The 19,373-nt window shown below is 52.1% G+C and overlaps 1 protein-coding gene across 1 annotated transcript; it reads left to right on the plus strand.

Moving 5' to 3' along the window:
* The first annotated feature begins 1,102 nt into the window (after positions 1–1,102).
* On the plus strand, positions 1,103–16,271 carry Rnf207 (ring finger protein 207). Its single transcript, XM_087906819.1, has 17 exons — positions 1,103–1,981; positions 2,532–2,664; positions 4,728–4,872; positions 4,957–5,038; positions 5,111–5,186; positions 5,276–5,401; positions 5,742–5,788; positions 6,714–6,786; positions 6,862–6,930; positions 7,129–7,197; positions 7,294–7,391; positions 7,965–8,151; positions 8,299–8,484; positions 8,720–8,771; positions 9,083–9,200; positions 13,781–13,855; positions 15,371–16,271. Exons 1-17 carry the CDS (start codon positions 1,791–1,793, stop codon positions 15,495–15,497), a joined length of 1,854 nt encoding a protein of 617 aa, XP_087762945.1. The 5' UTR covers positions 1,103–1,790; the 3' UTR covers positions 15,498–16,271.
* Positions 16,272–19,373: the final 3,102 nt, after the last annotated feature.

Here is a 19,373-nt window from a genome sequence, read left to right on the forward strand (position 1 = left end):
TGGTGACTCACAATCATCTGTAATTCCAGTTCGAGGGGATCCAGCTCCCTCTTCTGGCCTCCACCAGCATTGCATGTATGTGTCACACAGACATGCATACAGGCAAACACATATACATAAAATATTCATCATTTTGGACACCTACTTCCTATACTTCCTACTTGACAGCTGTTAAATCACTCATTAACAAAGCATAAACCCAGCTCTCTCTCTCTCTCTCTCTCTCTCTCTCTCTCTCTCTCTCTCTCTCTCTCTCTCTCCTTCCTTGTACCAGTTTCCACCATTTTTACTAGAGGTAACTTCTTTATTTTTTATTTTTTACTAAGATCAATATCAGGATCAAACACTAGCTAAGGCTACTTTAAAAAAAGCATCCTGGCCTCTAAATATTAGCTCTTTAATTGCTATTGTAACAGTTAAGACTGGGTACAAATTATCCAGAGCTAGGAGAGCCCTTATAACCGCAGGTAAGGCCAGCAACAGTTCAGCCGCCAGAGGCACTTGCTGCCAGACCTGATGACCCGAGTTCAATCCCAAGACCAAACGGATGAGGGAGAGAACCGACTTCTGCAAGCTGTCCTGTCTTCTCCACCAGCTCCCCCACACACACAAATAAATAACATAATATAAATTTTTCAGAAAGGAGAACAGGTAATTCTACACAGAATTTACTGCCTTCTGGTAAACTCGGGTTTATCTTTTAAAACCCAGCCACTCTGCTTTTTCTAGCCAGTGAGTAAGGCTTCTGGGGGTCAAACTCTGGACGTGATTTATGGGAAAGGAGCAAAATGAGTTCTTCCACAGGGTTTAGGAAAACTTGAGTGGAGAGCGCTGAAAGCTAAGAACATTGCCTAGGAAGGGAGGGCGCCCTGGAAGGGGATCATCGCCTAGGAAGGAAGGGCGCCCCGGATAGAGACCATCAGAAGAACAAGCTAAGTCAGAGAAACCCTTTGGTCCCAACCTCCCACCCAAACCCACCCCTCTTTGAACATGGGGCTTTTCACGTGCACTGATCCATGCATGTCTCACCCCATCACACGATCAACTCAGGGAAGTCGGTAACTTGTCTGAGCACCACAACCTACTAAGGAAGGCCTAGGACCCCAAAGCGCACCCTCATCTGAACCCTAGAATGTTGTGGATCGTCTGCTGCTCTCTGGAGCCCCCAGCTGGCCATGGAGGAAATGGGGCTGTGAAGATCCACTGTTCCCTCTCCCGTCCCGGGTCAAAGAGTGCCAGGTTAGCCCGGGAGGCTGACTGAAGATCCGAGAGCCGTGTATCAGCTACCTCTGCTCTGTGCTCCAAACTCAAGGCGAGGTCTGGTGGCGTCTGGGACCCTCAGACTGCTTTTCGGGGCTTCTGGACACCGGGTGAAGCGGCGAGACTGCGGACCAGGCTCAGCAAAGCAGCAACACCTTGAGGAAGGAGCACCAAGGGACCTCACTCGCGGTCACCCAGAGGACGTGGGGCGGAGAATTGCAAACGGTGGGAGGGAGAGGAGGTGGGAGAAGTGATAGAGGGGAGGAGGCACAGTCCAGCCTGCCGACCTGACCTTCTAGGGCCAACCACTCCCCCGTAGAGCCACAGCAGAGGGACTGTGAGAGAGGTGAGTGACCGGTGGCAGGGCCCCTCTCCAACAGCCCTCCCCCAACCCCGCCCTGTTAGGGCGCTACCAGCATTCCAGCATCCCTAGTCTACTTGCTAAGTCTTGTCTAGAAGGGCTAGGTAGGAGGGAGGTGGTCTGGGCCCCAGGAACCCCAGTCATTGTCCTGAACGGTTCATCCACGCAAATGTCTGGAGCAATTTTTGCGCCTCTGGAGGGCCTGGGTACCCTGGATGCTGCGAGTGGCCATCCCCTCGTGTGTCCGCTGTGCCATGCACAGTATGAGCGCCCGTGCCTGCTGGACTGCTTCCACGACTTCTGCGCTGGCTGCCTGCGCGGACGGGCTACTGATGGCCGCCTGTCCTGTCCGCTGTGCCAGTAAGTGTCCCAAGCCCAGAGAGGGTGAAGCTGGCTCTCATCCTGGTTGAGAGGCCAAGTGTAGATGGTGAGGTTCCAAGCCCAGGCTGAGGACGTGGGAACAGTCCACTGTTATAAACGGACTTACTGGAACCACCCCCAACCCCCCTGTAGCTTAGTCAGGTTAACAAAGGCAGAAGATCATTGCCACAGGCTTCCCAGAGTCAGGGTGCTAAGGTAGGGCTGGAGAAGACGCCTGGGTACTCCCAGCAACACAGATGTGGGGGCGTGTCCCAGAAATCTTAGGTTAATGCCATTGCTAAATTAGCTCAAAATGTTCCAGTGAAATGATAGGGTCCACTCGGGTGACCTGACCTTTTCCATTGCAGTATGACGTCAGGCTTACACACACACTGGGTAGGGTGGGGATCTCGGGACAAGTTGGCTGCTGTATTTATAGCAGACCCCACCACCCTGACACTGCTATTTTTAGCTCTGGCCTGGAATGTGAAGGGTAGTGGGGAGGGCTTCCTACAAGGGCGCCCAGATCTTGGCTGCAGCCTCTCTGCAGGCACCAGACCCTGGTGAAGGGTCCCAATGGGCTCCCGCCAGTGGACCGGCTGCTGCAGTTCCTGGTGGATAGCTCTGGGGATGGTGTGGAGGCTGTGCACTGTGCCAACTGCGACCTGGAATGCGGCAAGCAGGTGAGGAAGTAGAGGGCAGTGGGTGCCAGATGGCATGGTCCCCAACACTTACAGCATGCCCGGATGCACAACCCTGACCATCAATGAAGTCTCCAGCCCCTCCCTGAGATCCCTCGGACTCCAACCACGCCCCATCATACATACAGGTGGGGAGACCAAGGTCCAGGAAAAAAGAAACGACTTGAGCCAATAACCAGATAGTGGCAGAGGCTGAGGCCATTCAATTCAGGGAGAGCTAACTTCAGGGTTCCCAGGTCAGGGTGGAGTTGTGAGCTGTCATGGGAGCCGTGGTTCGGTTCACAGGCCTGGGGGACCCTTAGGACCCCCCACACACACTACTTAAGCACACGTAAGTGGCTGAAGCTCATGTGGTGTGCAGCTGTGAGCAGCTGGAGAGAGAGCAGGGAGCTGAAGGCGAGGAAGGTCTCCAGTCCCGACACAAAGCAGAGGCAAGTAGAGTTGATGGCCCCATATGGCAGGAAGGAAGCTCAGGGGCATACGGCCTCAAACCAGTGTGCTAAGCCCGAGCTGAGAAACCATTGCCCAAAACTAAAGACAACAGGCAGGAGGGGAGGGCGGCACTCTGAAGAAATGGCCTTGACTGCCGATGTAAAGACTAAGAGGCTGGGCTGGAGAGATGGCTCAGAGTTTAAGAAGTCCTGAGTTCAATTCCCAGCAATCTCATGGGCTCTATAATGGGATCTGGTGCCCTCTTCTGGCCTGCAGACAGACATGCAGACAAAACTGTATAATGAATAAATAAATAAATAAAATATTTAAAAATAAAAAGAGTAAGAGGCTTCAGGGCTGGAGAGATGGCTCAGTGGTTCAGAGCACTGGCTGTTCTTCCAGACAACCCAGGTTCAATTCCGACACAGCAGCTCACAACTGTCTGTAACTCCAGTTCCAGGGGATCCGACACCCTCATGCAGACATACATGCAGGAAAAACACCAAAACACATGAAATAAAGCTAATTTTTTAAAAAAGAAGTAGGGTTTGACAGATCAAAGTTATAGTCACTGCCCAGGCTGTGCCCCATGCCCTGGGGCTGCCCCAGGAGTCCTTATGCATGCCCTTCCCCTCTGAGTTGTCACTCCAGATGGCCAGGAAGACCTGAATGGTCGGCATGGTCATGAATAGTCTCTTCTCCTCCTATCTTCCACTGTCCCTGGCTCCCACACCACCCTGCGTCTCGTGCCAGACGCTGAAATGGCAGCAGCCCTATACACATTTGGTTCCTGTTGGGGAGGAGGGGCTTGCTGGAGCCGGGATGACTGACATAGCCCAGGACCTGTGCTTTAGCCTAGTTTGCCAGGCTGGGAAAGGAAGATGCGAGGTGAGGCTGCCTGTGGGGCCAATGGTAAGGACCTGGCCAGGATGCATACCACCGTGTGGTAACTATTGAGAGTGCCAACGGGGCGAGTTTCTGCCTACCATCTCTGGGAACTATCTTTCTGCCCAGTGTTCGGTCCTTCCTACACCCACTCGCCTAGCTAGCCTTGGTGCCTTCATCTTTTTAATCTTTTTATGTGTATGTGTGTTTTGCCTGACTGTTTATTTGTGCACCAAGCAGGTGCTTTGTGTCCTCAGAGGCCAGAAGAGGGCTTTGGCTCTTCAGGGACTGGAGTTACAGACAGTTGCGAGCGCCTGGAATTGAACCTCAGTCCTCTGGAAGAGCAGCCAGTGCTCTTAACTGCTGAACTGTCTGTCCAGACCCAATGTCCTCATCTTAACTTGGGTGTATAAGGGCCCAGTGAAGAGGGGCAGGGAGGTGGCACAGCGCGTGAGAGCACTTGCTGCCAAGCCTGCAAGACATCAGTTTGATTTCCAGAACCCACAAGGTGGAAGAAGGGAATGGCACTTGGGCACTCTCCCACATAAACAAGTGAATCAATACATATAACTTTTTAAATGTTAGAAAGTTCAGCTGCTGGGGATTGTGGGAAGGAGTTTACCTGGACCCGTTGCCTGGGCTCAATGACACAGGGTGGCTGTGGTTCAGCTGAGTCCTAGAACTCTGGCCCGAGGAGAAGGTGGCCTGAGCCAGCTCTCGGTCCCCAGGACGCAGAGACCACGTACTTCTGCAACACCTGCGGGCAGCCGCTGTGCGCACGCTGCCGCGAAGAAACGCACCGCGCGCGCATGTTCGCAAGGCATGACATTGTAGCCCTGGGTCAGCGCCCCCGTGATGTGATCCAGAAGTGTCGTGAGTGAGGCACACCCTGGCCAGGGGTGGGAATCAGGTGGGCTTGTCTCGGGGCTCTCATCACCGCCCCCACCCCCTCCGCAGCGCTCCATTCGGAGCCCTACATCATGTTTTCCACTGACAAGAAGTCGCTGCTATGCATCCGCTGCTTTCGGGACATGCAGGGGTGGGTAGTGGGAGCAGGCAGGGAGTGGGCGGGGCGTGAGTGGAGCGGGTCTTATTAGCTGCCCCTCGACAGGGAGAGCCGGGCCCACTGTGTGGACCTGGAGTCAGCGTACGTGCAAGGTTGTGAGCGGCTGGAGCAGGCAGTGCTGGTGAGAGGGGGAACCAAGGAGCTGAAACAGGGTGGGAGTGGGAGCTGTGAGAACCTGGGAGAATGGGACTGAGACCCTGCTGCCCCCAGGCAGTGAAAGCTCTGCAGACAGCCACGAAGGAGGCCATCGCGCTGCTACAGGCCATGGTGGAGGAGGTGAGGCACAGCGCAGCAGAGGAGGAGGCGGCCATCCACTCCCTCTTTGGCAGCATGCAGGTGAGGGGTGGGGTCAGTAGTATCCCAGGTACCTTCACGGAGTGTACAGTGTAGTGCCAGGTGTTCCATCAAATTGGGTTAATCACAGTTGCCTGGAGAGTTGCCAGAGGCTAGCCTAGTCCAGAGTTAGGTTGGTGGCAGGGTCGAGGAAGAGAGTACAAATGGTGACACTTAAGGTTCAGGTGCCTGGGCTCTCCAGCAGTCCCATGCAGGGAGGAAGAAGACCTTTTGGTCACAGAGCAGGGCCCTGTGCTAATCATGCTGCCTGTGCCATGCCCCAAGGCGTTGTGGTAGATGTCGGAGCCGGGTGTGCAGGTCAGTGATGGGCTGTCTCTCCCAGGACAGGCTGGCCGAGAGGAAAGCTCTGCTGTTGCAGACCGTGCAGAGGTGAGTGATGGAGAGTCCCTGTCCCCTACCCTTGACCTCCAGATACCCAGCTCTGAGCCTGAGCCTTGGCTCTGCCTTACGTGGTGGACAGGACACGCAGGTGACTGCCGTCAGAAGTGGGGAGGGCGTTCACAGGGAGGGAGCTACAAAGATGGTGGAGAAGTAGCCGTGGTGTGCGCCTGGAAGGGCAGCTCTCGGGAGGTAGTGATGGGAGGGTCAGGAGTTCAAGGCTAGCCTGGGCTGCCTACACTGTTTTAACAATCAAACCAAAACAAAACAGAAACAGAGCTGAGGAGATGGCTGTCAGTAAAGGCCCTGTCACAGAAACACGAGAGCCCAAAGCACATCCCCAGCACACACTTTAAAAACATGCAGTGGGGGCTCAGAGGTTAAGAGCACTGGCTCCTCTTCCAGAGGTCCTGAGTTCAATTCCCAGCAACCACATGGTGGTTCATAACCATCTATAATAAGATATAGTGCTCTCTTCTGACTTTTAGGGATAAATGCAGACAGAACACTGTATACATAATAAAATAATAAATAAATTAATTAATTAAAAATCCTGCAGTGGGCATGCCTATAATATCAGCCCTGGGGAGGCAGAGATAAGAGGACCCCTGGGGCTCACTGGTCACAGCCTAGAGAGACTCTCAAAAAATAAGGTGGTGGGTTATTGAGGAAGACGCCTGATGTAGAACTGTGGCCTCCATACGTACATGTAAACATACATGTGTGCATACGCACTCTGACACACAGGCACACCAAAGGAACAGGCACACATATGGATACAGACACCACACACACACACACACACACTCACGCACAAGCACTAGCAAAAAGACAGGGCTGCAGAGTTGAAGATCCTGCAGGTGGGGCAGGCATCTGTTCCCCTGAGATCAAACAGCCTCTCCTGCCCTTCTCCCAGCCAATATGAAGAGAAGGACAAAGCCTTCAAGGAACAGCTTGCCCACCTGGCCTCCTTGCTACCCACCCTACAGGTAAGGGTTGAGGGGAGTGTAGGGCTGGACACCCCAGCCCATGGTCCAAGCCCTGAGCATGGTATCCTCCTTCAGGTTCACCTGGTCATCTGTTCATCCTTCCTCAGCTTGGCCAGCAAGGCTGAGTTTCTGGACCTGGGTTATGTGAGTGTCCCCAGCTCCTTCAGGACCCTCTCTTCCCACCTAGAGTCCGTCCTGTACAGAAGGTCCCTGTCTCACATCACTGCAGAAGTGACTTGGGGGGGGGAGCTGTCTCTGCCCGCCCCCCCCCCCCCCGCTGTTACCTCCTGGTCACACCTACACCCCACCCCACCCTTGTCCTGAGCTCTTCCCCCATGACAGGAGCTGATGGAGAGGCTGCAAGGCGTCGTCACGCGGCCGCACCGCCTAAGACCAGCTCAGAGCAGCAAGGTGTGCCGGCGCCCAGTCTGGAGACGGGGGTCGGGGGTCTGGGCCCGGAAATACCTAGGCAGTGGAAAGTCGCTCATGACCCAATCTCCGGTCCAGATCGCCAGCGATCACCGCGCAGAATTTGCGCGCTGTCTGGAGCCGCTGCTGCTGCTGGGGCCCCGCAGAGCCGTGTCCACCGTGGGCGTCGCCAACACGTGAGCCGCGGCCGGGCGGGATCACGGAAAAGGCTCTCGCACCACCCTTCCCTGCTAAGTCGCAGCCCGGCGACAGTATGAGAGGGAGGGAGAAACAAGAAAGCCCTTGAGGATGCTGGGGCACGAAGCCCCAGACAACTGAGAGGAGAGACCGGGCAGGCGCTCTTCAGCTCCACAGTCTTCCTCCAGCAGGCTGGGCAGGACGCTCTCTGGGTACCCGGAGTCACTGTGAATTAGACTTCCCGACCCGGTTGAAAGCCAGAGTCTCCTCGGAGGGGTTAGAAGTAGTGAAATCGGCGTGTGAGCCCAAGAGAGACCACTTCTTAGTTCAGATCTGTGTCACGGGAGTGAGCCGTACCTAGGTGTGCCCAGATGCAACCTGGGGGGAAAGCCTTTCAGAAATCACTTCATTAAGAGGGTACTCTTACCTTGTCCTTGCCTGGGGCCCTTAAGAGCTTCCAGGAGTTCTACCCTGCAGTTGGGTTGAGGGGACAGTGGCTCCCTGAGCAGCCAAAGGGGTTAGGAGAAGGGAAGACCGGCCCCCTACCCTATGCAGACTGGCTCTCTCGGCAGGTTGGCGGTGAGCTCAAGCCCCAAGGTGCTGAAGACACCCAGCTGTCCCTCCCCAGTGGGAAAGATGCCAGGGTCACCTGTCCAGAAACCCTCACCACACCGTTCCATCAGCACGAAGGTGCTCTTGGCCGAGGGCGAGGACACACCCTTCACAGAGCACTGCCGCCATTACGAAGATTCCTATCGGGTGAGGGGGGCTGGGCGGCTGCAGGGTTGTGAGGCCCCACCCCTTCCTCACTAAGATTCACTTGTTGGGGGAGGATGGAGGGAGGACTTGAAAGACACTGCTCCACTAGAAGACCCGGCAGGGTTCCATTCCCCACTTCTGCAACAGGGTCTGCAGGTAGAGGTGCAGAACCTGAAGGACCAGGTTCAGGAATTACACCGAGACCTCACCAAGCACCACTCGCTCATCAAGGCGGAGATCATGGGGGACATCCTGCACAGGTCCCTGCTGTTGGACACACAGATTGCTTCTGAGTATGCCTCCATGGAAGGCATGAGAGCTGTCTTCCAGGAGGTAACCTCCCCCAGAGTTCTACCTAGCTTCCTGCAAAGGCACATGGCCACCCCAAGGCAGGAAGGGGACAGCACAGTGCCTGGCATGGCGCTCTGCCAGACCCTCACGCTATGGGTTCTGTTCCTGGAGAAATGTGGACCAGATTGGTGTGTGTGGCTGTACGGCTCCCGGAGCAGAAACACTATCAGTGAAATTCCTCCTCCCCACCTCAACCAGTACGCCACTCTTCTTTCAGATCTGGGAGGACTCCTACCAACGGGTAGCTACCCAGCAGGAGATTTATGAAGGTCCCCGGCAGTGGTTGCTCAACGTTAATCCACATTCGAGAGGGGAGGGAGCCGGCCAGGCACTAACTGCGCATGCGTATCTCCTCTCTCTTCTCTCTCTCTCCCCCCCCCCCCCCACCCCCAGCGTTTGGCTCGGCTTTCACACCTGCTTTGGAGGGTAGCAGCCAGTGAGTGGGGTCTCCACACCACACGCTGTTCCTTTTGATCACAGAGGTCATTGGCAGTTGAGATCTCTAGATCGTGCCAGGCTTAGGTGCGGGGGGGGGGGGGGTCTAACACCAACAACCAACAGTTTGGCGTTGGCTTCACAGCCCAGCTCCATGACCTTCTCCAGCTGAAGCAGGAGAATGCCTACCTGACCACCATCACTAAGCAGATCACGCCCTACATCCGCTCCATTGCCAGAGTGAAGGAGCAGCTAGAGCCCAGGTGAGAATGTGTGGGAAAGATGGCCGTGGGGAAGGCAGCAGGCTAGGTTGGCAGGTTCTTGCAGACCAGGTACTAGAATCTGCGAATCTACCAAAGAAGTGGTGGTGCACTCTAGAGGCTGGGGCAGGAGGATGGATGGCCCTGAGCCTGGGGCTAGACTTCTACTTAGCCAGACTTCGTCTCAAACAAAATAAAGACTCCCCAAAAGTGGTAACTGAGCGGACTGAGACCCTGCTAGGTACAAGATAGCCCTTCAACCCTCAGGACATCAGATCAGGAGGAACTCGAACTGTCATGTGAGTCCCAGCAGCCTCATCAGCTCAAGGCTGACTAGCCAGGTCTGGACCAGACCCTCTCAGGCACAAGAATGTTATGAGCAATCGGACTGGATGGTGCAGGCCTGTCAACTTGGCTAGTCGTGCCTAGCATGAGTGAGACCCTGGGTTCAGTGGATTGAGGTCCTGACCAAGGATGTTGATCACAGATGTGTGGAATGCAGGGGCCCCGCCTCATCTTCCAGTTAGCGTGTAAATTACTTCTGGAGTGAGGTCTGTGTCCAGACAGCACGGACCAGAAAATTCTTTGTGTTTTCCCTCACACTTGACCAATAGTTTGAGTCTTAAATTCTGGATTCGAGATTCTAGACTGGAAAGAATTATGTTTGGGAGGTGGGGGCTCTATTTCTTCCAGTTTCCGGGGATGTCCCCAAGCCAGCTGAGTTCTTCTGATCCCTAGCCCTTACTGTGACCTACTACTCTTCTTGGAAGCTTGCAGACGTCTGTCTTGCCTATGTCTTGAATTTCACACGATGAGGTGTTTCTAGCCATGGGATGGGTGACAATGGTTTCTTTCACTCTGGGAGTTCCTATCTTTTGGTTTGGGATTTGGCATGCTCTTTAAAATCAATTGCTGGCTTGACTGAGTCTCTTTTTAGTGTCCCTATGATGGGACACCAGCCCTTCTCTTTACCATCTCTCTTAGCCGTGTACTCTCTGGACATTTTCTTTCTTTCTTTCTTTCTTTCTTTCCTTCCTTCTTTCTTTCTTTCTCTCTCTTTCTTTCTTTCTTGATTTTTATTGAGCTCTTTATTTTTCTTTGCTTCCCTCCCCTGTCTCTCCCCTCCCCCAAGGTTCCCATGCTCCCAATTTACTCAGGAGATCTTGTCTTTTTCTACTTCCCATGTAGATTAGATCCATGTATGTCTCTCTTAGGGTCCTCATTGCTGTCTAGGTTCTCTGGGATTGTGATTTGTGGATTGGTTTTCTTTGCTTTATGTTTAAAAGCTACTTATGAGTGAGTACATGTGATAATTGTCTTTCTGGGTCTGGGTTACTCACTCAAAATAATGTTTTCTAGCTTCATTCATTTTCCTGCAAAATTCAAGATGTCATTATTTTTTCTGCTGTGTAGTACTCCATTGTGTAAATGTACCACATTTTCCTTATCCATTCTTCAGTCAAGGATCATTTAGGTTGTTTCCACATTCTGGCTATGACAAACAATGCTGCTATGAACATAGTTGAGCACATGTCCTTGTGGTACGATTGTGAATCCTTTGGATATATACCCATAAGTGGTATTACTTGGTCTTGAGGAAGGTTGTTTTCTAATTTTCTGAGAAATTGCCACACTGACATCCAAAGGGGTTGTACCAGCTTGCATTCCCACCAGCAATGCAGAAGTGTTCTCTTTTCCCCACAACCTCTCCAGCATAAGTTGTCATCAGTGTTTTGGATCTTGGCCGTTCTTACAGGTGTAAGATGGAATCTCAGAGTTGTTTTGATTTGTATTTCTCTGATGACTAAGGATGTTGAACATTTCCTTAAGTGTCTTTCAGCCATTTTGATTCCTCTGTTGAGAGTTCTCTGTTTAGGTCTGTACTCCTTTTTTTTTATTGGATTATTTGTTCTTTTGATGACCAATTTCTTGAGTTCTTTGTATATTTTGGATATCAGACCTCTGTCTGATGTGGGGTTGGTGAAGATCTTCTTCCATTCTGTAGGCTGTCATTTTGTCTTGTTGACCGTATCCTTTGCTTTACAGAAGCTTTTCAGTTTCAGGAGGTTCCATTTATTAATTGTTTCTCTCAGTGTCTATGCTGCTGGGGTTATATTTAGGAAGTGGTCTTCTGTGCCAATGCATTCAAATGTATTTCCCTCTTTCTCTTCTATGAGGTTCAGTGTGGCTGGCTTTATGTTGATCCATTTGGAGTTGAGTTTTGTGCATGGCGATAGATGTGGGTCTGTTTTCATTCTTCCACATGTTGACACACAGTTATGCCAGCACCATTTGTTGAGTGTGCTTTCTCTTTCTTGACATATTCTTACATCTCTTTCACTCTTCCTGTTGATCTTGGTGTTTTTTCTTTTCCTTTTTGGCTGGATATGGTCGTTGTACACCTTTAGTGCCAGAATCCGGGAAGCAGAAGCAAGTATATCTCTGTGAGTTTGAGGTCAGCCTGGTCTACATGACAAACTCCAGGCCAGTCAGGATTACATCAGGAGACTTAATCTCCAAAAAATATTTACTATTTTGTGTCTGTGTACATGTATGTGTAAGCACGTGTATGTCGTATGGAGCACATGTATGTGTGAGCACACATGTGCCACGCAGAGCACATGTATGTGTAAGCACACGTGTGCCACGTGGAGCACATGTATGTGTGAGAACACGTGTGCCACACGGAGCACATGTGGAAGAAAGAGGACAATTTGCAGGAGTCATAATTTTTGTTGATTGTTTTCAAGACAGGGTTTCCTGTAGCTTTGCAGCCTGTCATAGGACTCACTCTGTAGACCAGGCTGGCCTCGAACTCAGAGATCCACCTGCCTCTGCCTCCTGAGTGCTGGGATTAAAGGCGTGCGCCACCACTGCCCAGCTTCAGGAGTCATTTCCAGGGTTCTGAGGATCGAATTTAGGTTCTCCTGTTTGAAAGCAGCCCCCCATCTTTGTTTTGACTTTCTGGTTTTCTCTGTTCCTAGCTCCTGCTGTTTCCTGGGGGATTCTCTCAGCGCTTGGGCACTTGAGGCTGAGTGAAAGGTTTTGATTTCTTCAGATAGCTTCCCCTAAGGCCCACTTCCTGAGTTAGTCTTTGTCCAGATGCTTATTTTCTGTGGTGCAGGTGACCGCAGATACACTCAGCAGAAGAAAGCAGCTAAGCAGTAGGTGGGCAGGGCGCACCTGGGGACGCCTCCACGGCCTGCAGTGTGCAGGCAGGTCTTCTTGTTTCTAAAACGCCACTGTCAGGTTTTGGTGCTTTCCCAGTTTCCTTCCTGAGAGGCCACTGTGTGCAGCTGTGCATGTTTCTCTGCTTGGGCTCTGGCATTCTCATGTGTGCTTCTTTTACACACTAGCCGTCCCCTGGCTCCTTCCTGCTCTGCTTCTCAGCTGCTCCTCCCGGAGCACATCCCAGGCATTCCTCGCCTTCCATTCTCTCCTTAAGGGACCCCACTCATCCCCCGGGTTCTCTCTCTCTCTCAACCCAACCTTGGGCGCTCCAAGCATGTGCACCGTGTAGAGCTAACCCACCATAGGCCCAGTTCTCTGGCTTTAAAGTGAGGTGATCCCAGTGTCCCCTAGCTTTCCTGTGCTTCAGACTCACTGACAGCTACATTCTTCCTGGTGACTCTCTTGTTAGGGTGTCTAAGCCTCCTCAGCTCAGCAATAGACAGCAGAACTCTGGACACAACCCCGTCACACCCAACTCCTTATCTTGGTCAATGGCATCACTTGATGTCAAAGCCTGGGGGCCAAGCTGATTCCTTTTCTCATTTGGTCCCTTTCTGTTTGGGTTTGTTTTTTGAGACAGGGTTTCTCTGTGTAGCCTTGGCTGTCCTGGAACTCACTCCGTAGACCAGGCTGGTCTTGCCTGCCTCTGCCTCCCAGGTGCTAGGATTAAAGGCATGTACCACCAGCAGCTGGTCCCTTGTTCCCATTTTTAACCCATCCCAAGACCTCAGACCGAACTCTCCATTTCATCCTGTTTCCTGTGACTTGTGCCTCCCCCCACGTCAACCCCACCGTGCCCTTTAGCACACCCCACAGTGTTTTTAAGTAGCCTGCAATTCCCATAAGAGAGTGTGGTAGCACTCCATGGCCTGTCCCTGCCCACCTCTGTCAGACCATGCAACACGCTGGCCGCAGTGGCCTTTCAGTCCCCTGGAGCATTTGCACTAGCCCCCACTTCTGGACGAGCCTCGGCCCGCACGCTTTGTGCTCCAGGTTGTCTCATGGGGCCGCATCACTAAGGTCAGCAGGAAGGCTTCCCCACACTGCCAACTAAAATAAACCCAGTGAGCTATCACTCCACACCACCTGGCCCCACTGTTTGCTCCCTGAGGTGTCTCCCCTGGCCAGCAGATAGCTTGTAAAAGCCAGGCCTAACCAGGGCCTGCATGCTGCTGTGGCCAGTGGCTCTGACAAACCATATGAGGCCTGGCAAATCGTCCCAGAGCAAGGGAAAAGTGTTGGTTGTGCCCTGGAAGATCTGCTACCCTGTGGTTTTGGTGCAGTGTGAGTTTAAGGCCACAAGCAGGGACTTTGCTGCCCTCAAGCAGCCTACACCGGTTCCTCTCGCCCAGATTCCAGGTACCTGTGGATGAGCACACGGAGCAGAACATGTACGATGATGCCGTGGACAGTGAGACCTCAGCCAGGTAAAACAACTTCTTTCCAACATGAGCCGGTGAGTGACAAGGACAGACTTGGGGACGAACAAAAGTGTGAGCGGAGGATGAGCTACAAAGTGAGATCCTGTCTTCAAATACGCGCGCGCGCACACACACACACACACACGCACACACACACACACACACGCGCACACACACAAGCGCACCTTCTGTGAAGGACAGAGAGGCCCTGACCTGTTTCACAGGCCTTTTGGGGAACATGGAGCTGTTCCTTTGACCACATAGAACCAGTTTACAAGGGTGACATAGTCATCAAGGAGATGGGCACTGTTCAAAAAGGGAGACCTTGAGAGTGTCCCCCACATACTGCTGACATCCTTGTAAGCAAGCAAGTTAAGGGCAAGGTTCTTATCGAGGGGATTACCACGTGGCCGGAACAGCTCCTGGAAAGGGTAAAGGGAACAGTCAGGAAGAAAGGAAGCCAAAGGCACCTGAGCTCACCTGCAGCACCGGCCAGCTGTTCCCACAGCACTCTGTGAGAACTTGGAGGGAGCCTGGGCACCTACAGCCCACTCCCTGTGACGGCTTCATGTACAAAGAGAAATAAAAGACCTAGGCCATAAAGGAGAAATGGGCTGGGGAGATGGCTCAGGTACAAAATGCTTGACCTTCAAAACCCACATTAAAAAAAAAAATGCTGTCATGTACTGGAAAGGTAGAGACAGGAGGAACCCTGGGGCTTGTTGGCCACCATCAAAGCCTACTTGGCAAGTTCTATGCCAGTGGGAGACCTATCTCAAGAGTTGGGGGGGAGCCGGGTGTTGATGGCACACACCTTTAATCCTAGTACTCGGGAGGCAGAGACAGGTGGATCTTTGTGAGTTCGAGGCCAGCCTGGTCTATAAGAGCAAGTTCCAGGATAGACTCCAAAAGCTACAGAGAAACCCTGTTTTGAAACCCCCCACACACACACACAAAAAGAGTTGGGGGGACTAAGGAACAACACCCTATGCTGTCCTCTGGCTTCCATATGCACATGTATATAACTTGTAAGACACGAGTACACACACACACACACACACCTGCAACCACTGTACTAGCGAAATGGAGGCAGGACTGCTGGGAACCAGACTGGATGGCACGGTTCAGGCCACCAAAACAAAACAAAACAAACCCCAAAACAAAACAAAAAACCAGGGACGTGTTCATCACTGGGAGGAAGAGGCCTTGTATTCAGAGTTGAGATCGAGAGCTGCCTAGAAGCAGCGTGTTGAAGGCAGAGCAGGTAGGTCTCACCCTTCCACACATAGATGTGCTTAGGGCAGCCCTAGCTCATAGGCCACTGGTCTGAACTGTTAAGACTTAACTACTAACAGCTTCAGCTGTCACCTAGGGTGAGACTCTCACTAGAGGCGGCAGAGCTCTGTCCAGGGGCACTCTTCCGCGGAAAGGTCTTCCAATCTGAAAGCTGCTAGAATGGATATAGTGTGTGTGTGGTGGGGGGGGAGTGAAGCCATCTGGCTCACGTCAAACTGTTTTTAGGATCGACCCAGGGAGCATCACCGAGAAGAGAGAGAGGGCATCTGAGCCCCATGGAAGCAGCTGGACCCCGAGCATCCTCCCAGAAGGGCCCCCATTAAAGAACCAAGACTACCCCAGACCCAAGTAGGAAACCAGAGATGAGGGACGGCGAGGTGGCTCAGGGCCCAAAGCAGCTTGCTACCAAGCCTGATGACCTGGACTGCCATGGCACAAGGAAAGAACTAATTTCCACACACATCCACAATCAAGAAGCAACGGGAAAGCAATGAGGATGGCATCCCCACATGGGGGCAGCAGCTTAGTAACTGGGTCCTAGTGAGCTGCACCCAGGTGTCGGCTTTCTCAGGACTGGCATGCAGGCTCCAGACATGGCTCAGGGGTTAAGAGCACTGGCTGCTCTTTCAGAGGACCCGGGGTTCGGATCCCATCACCCGCGTGGTGCTCACAATCACCTGTAACTCCAGTCCAGGTGAGCTGATGCCCTCTTCTGGCCTCTGTGGGTACCACATGCATGTACTGCAGACATGCGTGCAGGTAAAATACACATAAAATATATCTTAAATTTAAGCTGGGGCAAAGAACAGCATGTACCACCGCCACCTGATTTATTTGTTGTGCCTTTCATCCCAGCACTCGGGAGGCAGAGGCAGACAGGTGTTTGTGAGTTCAAGGCCAGCCTGTTCTAAAAAGCGAGTTCCAGGACAGCCAGGGCTACACAGAAACCCTGTGGGTGGGGTCCTCTTGACACGGTTACCATGTGTGGCTTCTGCATCCTACATAGTCACGCTTGTTCGGAGTAAAATCAAGTTCAGTTTTATTTAAAAATTAGAAAGAATAATCCGTATCTGTGAAAGAAAATTCCATTTAATATATTTAAATAAACATTTCTGTGTAAAAAGAAGAGTACAGCAATTACTCCGCAATTCCCCGACCTTGCCATGGGTCAGACAAGATGCCTCCACTCACTCAGGATGAGCAAGGGGCAACCTTCACAAAGCTGTACAGCTGCCCACCCATCGGGAAGGCCGAGGGCTCTAACCTTGCTGCCACGGGAAGAGTGGAGCTACCTAAGGCAGGGAGACGTGGGAGGAGGCAACCTACGAGTTTCGGCTGAGCCCTCAGGGACCCGATGCCAAAAATGGCCTCCCTGATACACCAGCCCCCAAGTTAGCAACTATGAGGGGAGAAGGAATAAAATGTATCTCCAAGGCGCAAGCAGCAGCTCCCACCCAGGCCACCGCTGTTTGTTTTCTGCCCTGTGTGCAGGCTCACTCCTCTGCTTGTAGCTGCTGTAGGGCCTCCTGAGCGTTTCCATGATTGCCAAGTAGCCTTTTCTCTGTGTGGTACCCACTCTGCACCCAAGAACGTCTGCAACTAGACAAGTCACCCTCCTGATGGTTCCCTAATCTGTGGAAGCCTAGGACATGATGGCCTGTCTAATCCCTGAAAAGCCGCATTAGCCTAATTCTCGGCCACCACCTGTCACTGCTACATCTATAAAGTTAAGGATAATCTGCAGACCAGCAGCAGGGAAACTGATCACCTGCCAATCAGCAGGGGAAAGCGATCACCTGCCAATCCTACCATTAAGGGACTCATAGTCCACTGCACATCGCTGACTTCTACCCTAGGAGTGCCAAGAGGGTGGGCCTGCTCTTCCTGCACTCAGACCCTTGAAATTACCCCTTAAAAACACAACCCCAAGTCTCCTAGGGTACGGTGAAGCATCTCAGCAAGGGATCCCACGGCATGAGCTCCCTCTCCTGGACTGTTGTCAAGTTGAGCTTTCCATTCTCTGGCAGGTGGAGGGTGATGTCAAATGCCAGCCTTCAGCCTTTCTACCCACAATGCCAACGGCTGTCATTAGCTGCTCTCCATCCATCAAAAAGACAACTTCATGGCCCTCAAGGGGAAATGAAGGTTGGAACCAGCCCAGCCTAGATGCATGGAGAGAGAGCTGGGTATGACTGCCAAACACCCACCCCTCCTATTTGCAGCCTGGTTGAGTGGGGTGGGATTCAGGAGGTGTGGTCTGGCTCCACTCATATTTCAAAAGTGAATACTGCTGTTCTGCCATGGTTATTCCTGGGCAGCTTGGTGTGGACAATAGCTATGGCCGCCATGGAGCTCTGTAGGCCTCAGGAGGTCCTGGTCTCATGCTAGTAACTGGCAAACCTCTAAGCCTCTTTGGTACATAGAACAAAAAAAAAGAAAAAAAGAAAATTAAGCCATGTAATCTAAAAATAAATTACTTCTGGGCTGGCTAAATGTCTTTTGAATATATATCAGCTATCTTCAGTTAACACATAGAAATATTGTGAGATTTCATTATGCCATTTGGCTCACCTAAGCATTAAAACATCTGACACTGGGGAGCGGCCAGGAGGTGAGCAGAATTGGGGTACGTGATGTGAAACTTTCATGAGTCAATAAAGTTGTTAAATAAAAAAAAGAAAAGGGAAGGAAAGGAAAATCAAACTGTTTTAAGGAAGAACAGAGGCCATAACGGAGATGGGTTTGGGAAAAGGCAGGGATGTGGGAGGAAGTTGAGGGCTGGGGTTAAATATGATAAATATACAATAGACAACGAAACTGCAAAAGAATTCATAAAACCTCTCATCTTAAAATCAACCGGACACTATTCGAAGTCCTCACAACTCCCCTGTGAGGTAGGCGATCCTGGCCCCATCCAACTGAAGGGGAGGCCTTGCCTCCACCCTCACTTGGTCAGGGCCACTGCAGGCTCTGAAAGTGGTCTTGGGGCTCTGGCCTCTTAGGAAGTCAGTCTTCCTGGCGGTTCACGCAGGCCCAAGCAGGCTGGCCCCAAGAGCACTTCCAGCTGGCTGAATTCCCCGCCTGCTTGCTTCCTGGGCTTCCTAAGATGACTGATCAGGGCACAAGTCTTTGAGGTTTCTGGATTCTCAGTTTTGGTGGAGGAGCAGGTTTGGAGGAGGTCACCTCCCTATTCATGGAATGTCTGTTTATTATGGCAAGAACAAGCTGGAATTCCCCAATTTACACAGCCCCCAAGGTTTTGCAACTCTGGCTGAATGCTACATGATACTAACTCCCACCTGACTGTTCCTCCTTGTCTGACAAGGTCCTATGATATATCTCAATTCTGAGCACTCCACCCATACTAACCTTAACGACCCTCTTGGCCAGAGCACCCGTTATGGCCCATTCCTCCAGCTGCTGAGTCTCTATGCTCCATCTGCAGGTGCCCACCAGTGCCCTATCCCTGCATTTACTTCTCACCAGCCACACAAGTCCATTATCTCTGCTGAGGCAGAGAACACCAATCCTGCCTTGGCCCGGCCAACAATGGAAACATGGGTTACCAAGGCAGACGGACGTTTTCCTGCTGGCTGTACTGCTGTGATATGGTTCTCAAAGATACTGTGCCACCACTGTCAACAGCAAGTCCCAGTGCAGCACCCACTTTGTGAACTGGGTCCCACTGGCTTCAAGGTTGGCATTAGTTACCAACCCCACACTGGGGTACCTGGTGGAGACCCAGCCTAGGTACAGCAAGAAGCCAGCGTGCTGCACACCATGGCCACTGCAGCCTGGACTTGCCCAACCTAGTGTTTGCCAAGCGTGCATCTGCATTAGTGTGCTTGAGGCCTGGGAGGACAGAGCTGTACTAGGGGACTCCCAGAAGGCTACACTGAATGCCAGGAATACTAAGTATCCATCTTGGCAACCCCGTGATGTGTCAGTTAAGAATGTCTCTGTTCAGAGGTACATGGGGGAGGGAATTCTTTTGCAGTTCCATTGCAGGCCGATCTGGATCCTGGTAGATGGCCGCATGTCCACTATCAGAACCAAGCGTTAGCTGACTTGCCGACATGTCCAGAGTGGGCGTTTTACCCAGTTCGTCTCATTTGTCTGTTGGATACTTAAGACTCTTCTACATCTGAGTAGAAGTTTGGAGGAAGCAAACAAAAGCCCCAGTCTGGAAGGACCTCACATCAAGACCAGGTCCAGATTATCAAGGGCC

Source organism: Myodes glareolus, chromosome 6 (assembly GCF_982192425.1).
Source record: "Myodes glareolus chromosome 6, mMyoGla1.1, whole genome shotgun sequence".
Classification (NCBI taxonomy): Eukaryota; Metazoa; Chordata; class Mammalia; order Rodentia; family Cricetidae; genus Myodes; species Myodes glareolus.